The sequence below is a fragment of the Gymnoscopelus microlampas genome, assembly GCF_963454915.1.
Source record: "Gymnoscopelus microlampas genome assembly, chromosome: 4".
In the NCBI taxonomy this organism is placed as follows: Eukaryota; Metazoa; Chordata; class Actinopteri; order Myctophiformes; family Myctophidae; genus Gymnoscopelus; species Gymnoscopelus microlampas.
In genome coordinates this window covers 47,009,614-47,018,271 of record NC_139941.1, presented here as the reverse complement: position 1 = coordinate 47,018,271, position 8,658 = coordinate 47,009,614, and the positions used below count along the sequence as shown (strand labels likewise).

At 41.7% G+C, this 8,658-nt stretch overlaps 1 protein-coding gene across 3 annotated transcripts in view; it reads left to right on the top strand.

Moving 5' to 3' along the window:
• Positions 1 to 739: 739 nt before the first annotated feature.
• grin1b (glutamate receptor, ionotropic, N-methyl D-aspartate 1b) overlaps positions 740 to 8,658 on the top strand; it is a gene marked incomplete at both ends in the record, with an annotated part of 69,650 nt that continues 61,731 nt past the window's right edge. For all 3 annotated transcript variants that reach the window (XM_084055226.1, XM_084055225.1, XM_084055224.1), the window contains one exon: positions 740 to 994. In XM_084055226.1, the coding sequence (XP_083911352.1) occupies positions 740 to 994 (255 nt within the window). The remainder of the gene's footprint in view (positions 995 to 8,658) is intronic.

Genomic DNA, 8,658 nt, shown 5'->3' with positions numbered 1-8,658 from the left:
TGAGTACTTTTTCCACCACTGGTGGCGGGCGCGAGCCTTCAGCACCAAGGACAGCGGCTCTGAGCATCAGGTCATTTAGAACTCCGCGCGACGCCAGCACGACAGGAGAGATCCAGCTCCACAACAACAATGTGATGGATTTCTAGGCTATTAGAGCCGATGTCACGATTTTTTTATTTTATTTTTTATATATATATATGAACGGACACACTGAAGACATCAGGCAATTTAAATCCTACATGTCCATGTTGTAACGACGAACGCAACAAATACTGAATCAACAGGATCAAACGCGCAGGAATTCGGAGCGTGTGTTTTTTCTGACGAGTGGTTTGTTTATTATTTTTCATCTTTTAAACGACAAAAAAAAAGAGATTAAATGAACATCATCTCCGTCCGTTCGTCATTAGATTAACATTCCAACGCTGTTTGTTCTCTACGGGGGGTCGCAAGGACACGGTGGTGTCATCGACGGGGACGGGGGTCGTTGTTTTTCCCCGCAGAAAAATGAAAAAACACTTCTCTTTTTACTTCTAAAAGACTCTCTCTTTATCATCTTTTTTATTTTTTCCTCTTCTGCTTTTTCTTCTTCTTTCTCAAATTTCGACCGTTCTGGTCTAAAAAAGACCAACGGGAACCCTGGGAGGTTCTAGGTTCTACCCTAGGTTCTACCCCAACAACGGGAGAACCCTGGGAGGTTCTGCCCTATAGGCTCTGGTTCTGGTTGTCCTCCTCCAGAATGAGGGTCCTGTTCCTGCTGGTCCTGGTGGTCTTGTGCTCGTGTGCCGCCCGCGGCAGCTGCGAGCCCAAGGTGGTGAACCTCGGCGCGGTGCTCAGCCAGAAGCGCTACGAACAGGTGTTTAAGGACGCCGTGAGCCAGGCCAACGCGATCTACGGCCGGGACAAGTTCAAGATGAACGCCATCTCCGTCACGCACAAGCCAAACGCCATCCAGATGGCCCTGTCCGTGTGCGAAGACCTCATCTCCAACCAGGTATGAGATCATCATCATTATAGACCTGTCTCTGTGTCTCTCTGTCCTGTCCTGTCCTCCTCTTGTCTGTCTTACTCTGCTGGAGATGAGATCTTCTAGTCCTGTCTGTGTGGGAAGACCTCATCTCCAACCAGGTAGAGCAGTGGTTTTCAACCTTTTTCATGCCAAGGACCCCTAAATTGTTATACATTTGGCCGCGGACCACCATTTGAAAATATTTTGTGCCAGGGACCGCCAGAAGCAAAGATATCAGTTAATTTTTGCTTTAAAAAAATATAAATATTCAAAGATATGCACACTTTTTCAAGGTTTTTCAAAAATAGCAGATCTACAAGCTCATGCCACGCTATGAGCTTGTATATCTGCTATTTTTGAATAGCCAAAGCTAAGCGGTTAAAATGATTGTGGCGATATGTTAACTAATTTTGCTGGGGACCCCCTGGTGCTCCCTCAAGGACCACTGGTGGTCCCCGGACCACTGGTTGAAAACCACTGAGGTAGAGCATCCATCATGGACCCAAGTGTCTCCCTGTCTGTCCTCCTCTTGTCTGTCTCACTCTCTACTGGTCTAGAGCAGTGGTTCTCAAACATTTTAATTTCAATGACCCAACGTAACTCTGAGAGCATACAAACAGAACCAAATGGACCCTTTCGGGTCCATTTGGTTCTGTTTGTATGCTCTCAGAGTTATAGACCTGTGAGGGTCCATTTGAACCCCATCAAGGAACCCTAGAGGGTCACAGAATATGTGGGCACCAAGGAAGAGTGAGCTCGGTGTTAAATTGGCATTTTTTTCCAAAATGCAAAAAAAGAAAAAGAAAAAACGAAAATGTTTTAAAGTAAAGTATTTACTTTAGTGATTAGAACATGCTTAAAACATTTGACAATTAAGGTCTAATATTTCTACAATTGCAACAAATTGCTACAAAACCTGTATTTTTGTGGCATAAACAAGAAATTGAAGGATAAATAATGTTCACATGTATACTTTACATTACTTAGGACCATTTTTTAAATATATAATTATGTTTTTACATTTTGGACAAAATTGCCAATTTGACATTGAGGTGCCCAGATGTCCCTAGTGCCCACCTATCCTGTATCCCTCTAGCTGCCTGCCTGTCTTGCTGTTAATGGTTAATTTAACTCTGAAATACGGGCCCAGTGGGTCCATTCTCAGATTTTAATTAACACTGTGTGTGTGTGTGTGTGTGTGTGTGTGTGTGTGTGTGTGTGTGTGTGTGTGTGTGTGTGTGTGTGTGTGTGTGTGTGATTGCATTTATATGAATCGGGGCATATTTTGTGTTTAAAAATAAAAGCTGTATGCAGACAACACCTTGATTAAACAAGAACTGTTGCATGTCAGTAAGAACGGTCAGAGATATTGTATAAACCAGTGGTTCTCAACCTTTTCTGGATCAGGGCCAAAATCTCAAAAGCATTCGGATTCGGCCAATTATTTGGGGGGCCACTTGCAATAAGCTCATGGCGCTCCACTGGGCCCTGGCCCCACAGGTTGAGAATGGCTGATATAAACCAAAGGACTACGCCTGTGGAAAATATGTTTGTGCTCTCATGCTGTCCAAGAGACAAAGGCTGAGTCTGTGGTCCCTGCACCTTGAGATGGCTGTTACCCAGGGTTACAGAGGAAGAGTGTGTTCCTAATTACTGTGATCTCATTGACATCCAGAATGAGTGCTTGTGTTTTAGCGTCCTTTATATCACGATTAGAATTTAAAAACTGATGTCAAAACCTAGATTTGATTCGGTTCAGTGATGTAGATAGACTGAAATGGCTCGTTGAACTCAGGATATTGGCATTTTTAGAGCATCTATTAGGAGAAATAATGTGATGAGCAAAACAAAGAGAACATACAGACAAATAATTTCAATATTAACTTTTCCTTTCGTAAACTGTGTTTACCGACCGTGTTGCTTTTGGTGCCTTATAATCCTGAGTACGCCATGGGTCGTAACACAAGCCACGACAATAAAAACTCATTCATTCATTTATTGTAATGTCACATAAGCCTACTTCACAGAGCAGTTATAATGTATCACATATAAATGTTATGTTACATAAATGTATCATGTATAGACTATTATGTATCACATACTGTATAGACAGTTATAATGTGTCACACACAGTATATCCAGTTATGACGCTATAAGGTTTCACATATAGATTGTTATAAATTATATATGTATCACATATAGACCCACCGCGGTCAGTTCTTTCAGTATCGCTCACTCCCTCCCCCTCTGTCCCTTGTTCCCTCTGCTCGTTCCCTCTCTCGTTCCCTCACTCGTTCCCTCGCTCATTACCTCGCTCATTCCCTCGCTCATTGCCTCGTTCATTCCCTCGCTCCCCCCTCTCGCTTTCTCTCTCCCAGTGGGGGTGTAGTGGCCGCTGTTCTGCTGTGATCTGTATGTGTTTACCACTGGGACCCCAACCATGACCCAGTCACTGAGAGAGCGAGAGAGAGAGAGAGAGAGGGAGAGCGAGGGAGAGAGAGAGAATGATTAAAGGAAATGAGAGAAAATATTGGCAACAGTAAGAAGAAATGAGATACTCAGCATATTTAGGTAATATGTGACATTCACGCATTGTATGATAATCACAATGTGGAGGTGGTTAGTGATTGATTAGCGATTAGTTACACGGTGACATTTCTTCTGGGAATCTAATATTGATCATATTCAAACCAACACAGGCCTGCCTTGGATTGACAATTGTTAGTGATTGATTCTGGCCCCGTTAGTGTTCATTGCAAGGCATAGCTTTTTCTCCCGAGTTTACAGCACGAATCACTGTAATCCTTTTGAAAAATTCATGTGATGTTGCACTGTACTCCACCCTCTGGAGAGCAGTCCAACATCATACAGTGTTGGCTATCATTTCACCACTTAAGCCCTACATAATTCATCGTATGCAACAAATTGTGCAAATAGATGATCTACAGGCTCACAACGTGTCATGCCGTGACTTGATGCGGTGTGAGGGTTTAAGCGTTTAAAAGATTTTGAGTTTTCACATATAATGCCCAAAATAGGGACGCCAGGATAGAAGTGGTTAAACCATTAAGACCCCAGGCCGATTCTACAAATGTCTTCTAAATCCTAACAGTTTTCTGAAAAACGCATGTTTCTATATGAGTGGTGTTCAAACGTTTTCATGTCGAGGACCCCCAAAAACATATTTGGCCGCGGACCCCCCCATCTCAAAATATTTTGTTCCAGGGACCCCCAGGAGCAAAGACTTCAGTTGAAAATGTTCACTACAAGCTCACGGTGCAGCACGAAGTGACGCGCTTTGAGCTTGGATATCTGCTATTTTTTAATAGCCAAAGTATAAAATATGGCTAAAATCTATAATGACACAGATGCTTTCCCGGTTATAATAGGTTAATGGCTCCTGACCAAGACTGGGACCAGTTCAGTTTTGCCAGTTTGCCAGCTATAGCAGATACATAAACAGTCTGTGTGCCTGGCCTGCATGATGTGTGTGTGTGTGTGTGTGTGTGTGTGTGTGTGGAAATGACTGGCTACGGTTTTGGAGATGGCAGAGGCTCTAGACCGGATGGCACTAGTTAAAATTCAGAATAGAATCCTATAGGCTTTCCACACATACTGCGGAAAACCTGCAGTGATGGTGATGCGACATCACTGCTGACCTGGATGGCATTGACATAACGGTTGTGGCAGATTTAAATTTAAATTGAGTTGGCACTCAATTTAAAACTGGCCTCCCTGGCAACGGAGGCTCATTAAACACAGCGGTGAGAAACGGCCTCCTCAATTAAAACAAAAGAACACATTGTGGAGGTGGAGGACCAATCAAATGAGTAAACACTAAACACAAACAGTAATGTTTAGAGGTACTACTGTAGGTTTGTCTTGCCACAATCTGGGAACTAACAACAATACATGTTTAGGGCAGTGGTGCTGACAGATTCTGCTGTTAGCAGAATCTGTCGTGAGAGAGCCATTGCAATGGGCTCTTTATAACCCCCCTAACCCAATGAAATACCTAGCAATACAAATTATTAATATTCTGAAAACCTGACTACAGAAAATAATGAATTGAAGTGAACCATAGGCATCCAATGGGGTGGTAGTCGGTGGTGTTACTAAGTGGATAAGCGTAACAAGGTTTGAGGTGTAGCCTACGTTTGATCATTTGATAGCAGCCTTGCAGTAGAATGATAAGACAAGACATTTTCAGCTTCATCCTCTTTTACTATCTGTCACGGTTTCCTACTTGTCTCTAGTCTAAGATATACGCACACCTGGGTTCAAACACATTCTGACATCAAGGTTTTCTTAATACATTTCATGTTGCGTAGAAACTCAGATATTCTTTTTTAAGATCTGTTTTGTGCATGCACAAATTACACAGAGACAGCAAAAACACACAAGGTGAGGTGAAATTAAGGTTTGAAATGAAATGTAGCTAGATGGATTGTTCCTTGATCTTATCTTGATGATTCATCAGACAAATATGCATTTTAAACTTTAGACATCGTCTGCATCTTGGGTTGGATAGTTTGTGTAAATCCATTTAAGGAGAACCTACATATTGATGACTTGCTCATGAAATCACTATAATTCATACTAGGAACATGTATATTTTCAGGAACTGGATACCCCATACTGATTCTTTACCCATGCTGAGTATCAAAATAATCAGAACAGATCTTCTCTCATGAAGAGTCTTTGTTTTGATGACCACCTTAAAGGTCTGTTCAGATCAAATATTCACGATGAGACGTTAAAACAAAAGAACATAGCGTTACTGGACAGTTTACATCAAAGCAACGAGCAGAGAGACGCTTTTTAAAATTTCCATGACAATGCGTTTCTTCCATGTCTCCACTTCATGGCTGGTGTTTTAACCCATTAGAACCAGGAAAGCAGTATGTCATTTTAGATTTTAGCTATGTATAATTTATATAGCAACTTTTTTATAGCAAAGTTTTTCAGAAAACACTTAGGATTTAGAAAAGTGGTTCTCAAAAATAGCAGATATACAAGCTCACAGCGCAGCATACGAGCTTGTACATCTGCTATTTATTTTTTTAAGTTTCAAAAATATTGAAAGTGTTTGATTTTTTTGTAAACAAATCTTATCTTCTGGGGGTCCCTGGCACAAAACATTTTCAGATGGGGGTACGCGGCCAAATATTTATCACTTTGGGGGTCCTTGGCCCGAAAAGGTTTGAAAACTGCATTTCTCAATCTGCATTTATAGAATCTGCCGCAGGTTTTAATGGGTTAAGGATCCTCATGTCCAAGTTCATTTAATATTCCACAAGTGTATTTCTGCGGTGCTATAATCCTACAATCTAAGTGAATATTCCTTCATATTTCTGAATCCCCCAAAGACTAAATAGTCCACAAGAGAAAGCACACAGAGGCACGGATTATGCCTGTTTGTTTTTAAAATATTATAGTGTCAATGTGACCTGTGCTGGCTGTGTAAAGAGAAATGTACCTTTGCTGTTATGCTGTAAAGAGAAATGTACCTGGCTTTGCTGGCCTCATTATATTGTTTGCCTTTTTATCTTTCTAGTACCTGACGTTTCTATTCTACCTGTTGTTTTTAGTAGCTGTCTTTGTGCTTTCATTTGATGACTGTTGTGACTCCCAAAGCAGCTGAATTTCCTTATAAGGGCCAATAAAGGTCTATCTGTATCCTACAGTATGTATCCTTAATCATTTCGGCCTCTTAGTGCTTATACTCCTGTACTATTTAGTAGGTAGGCATAAACCTAATTTGACAGCAATTTAGATTGTGGACTATACAGTACGTTAAAATGATAGAATGCAGTATGTTCAGAATATGAATTAGATAAACCAGGCACCCATGGAATCTTAAAAAATATTTTTTTTATCCCTGCCAGGAGATCATGTTTTCGCCCGTATCTGTCTGTCTGTCTGTCTGTCTGTCTGTCTGTCTGTCTGTCTGTCTGTCTGTCTGACTTTCTGCAGCTCCAATACGTTTCAAATTGGTCAATCACAATTTCTATGAATTCATAATCTCTGACCCACCATCTCTTGAGGCTATGCTGCAGAACTATCCATTTGAACGCAAGCTGTCCATCTGGCATATGGCATCTATACTAGCCAATTATAATGCTCCTGTACATCTACCTCAAGTCAGAAGGCCCCACATTGAAATGACCACTACATGTCTGGTTGCATCCTATAGTTGACAATCTATGCATGTAACATATATATTTTTCAGCAAACCTCTTAGTCACACCGACATTGTTCTCGTGAAGTACTGTAGTTTTGTTTCGAGAATATTACCATGACGATCGCAACATGCAGAGGAAAGGGAGAGAGAGAGACGGAGGGAGAAAGAGAGAGAGACACTGTTCAGTTAAAGCCCATGTATGAATATCACCAAGATTAATTTTGTAAAAGTGTCAATATACACTGCACACCCATGATGTGCACGTATGCATGCATCTGCACGGTTTGAGGCTTGTTTCGAACGTTATGTAAGCACCGTTCTTATGGTGGCAAGTTTACATACATTATACTGCAGATACGCGCGCACTCATGCACGCACGCACGCACGCACACACACACACACACACACACACACACACACACACACACACACACACACACACACACACACACACACACACACACACACACACACACACACACACACACACACACTCAAAGAAAGATGATTTGTTCTGACATGATGATGATGATGACATCCTCTGTACAGAAAAATATGTCATCATAAATAATAACACGAGCCTGGTTCAATAGACAACAACATGGGTTTATGAATGGTTCTGCATAATGTTTAATAGTTTGTATAATGTTTGGAATAAACCAGGCTTGTATCTCAGGCTTGTAGGGATGCTCACTTGGACAGGATCATGGTTGTAGTATCGGGGGGTAGGTTAAGAGCGGTTTCACACTATGGTCCCGGGTGCGCACCCTGGACCACTTGGCTGCTGTTGTGGTAGTGTGAACGTAGCGAACCGTTCCCCGTAACGCATCACCGTTCCGTACTCGAAACCACCTCGGGAGGTAGTCTCGGGTCCGATTGCTGCGGAGTCGGGAACGGAACGCGGCAGTGTGAATCCATCCGTACCAAGAGAAGGAAGTGGACTGCTAATCATATATCATTTATATATTTGTATAATGACACATTATTTTAGCTGGGTTATACCTTCTCATAGTTATACTTGAATGTTGACAAGAAATAATAATCCCGCTAGTGTTTGAGTAGCGCGAGCCGTGAAAAATAATAAACAAAAAACACATGTGTGGCGAACGTATTTGTAAGGATAAATACACCAAGGATTAGTCCGTGACGTGACGTGACGTGACTGCTAAATTACAAAGGATGCGTCCGTGACGCCAATATCATATTAACAGACGACAGTGCATTTCGAGGTTTCAAAGACCAGTGCACACACTGCTTTGGTTGTGTATTGTTGATCTGTTGTTATTATAACTCAAGACAACGTCAGGAACACAGTCAAACTTTATTATTCACTCTAGAATGACTTTTCTTCTGTGAATGACATTCGCTCTCCCAAAGCGTCATAGTCCACAGCGCCCCCATGAGGCACCTATTTACCATTACTGTTAAATGAAATGGTCTTGAGTCTTGGCCAGTGTGAATGCTG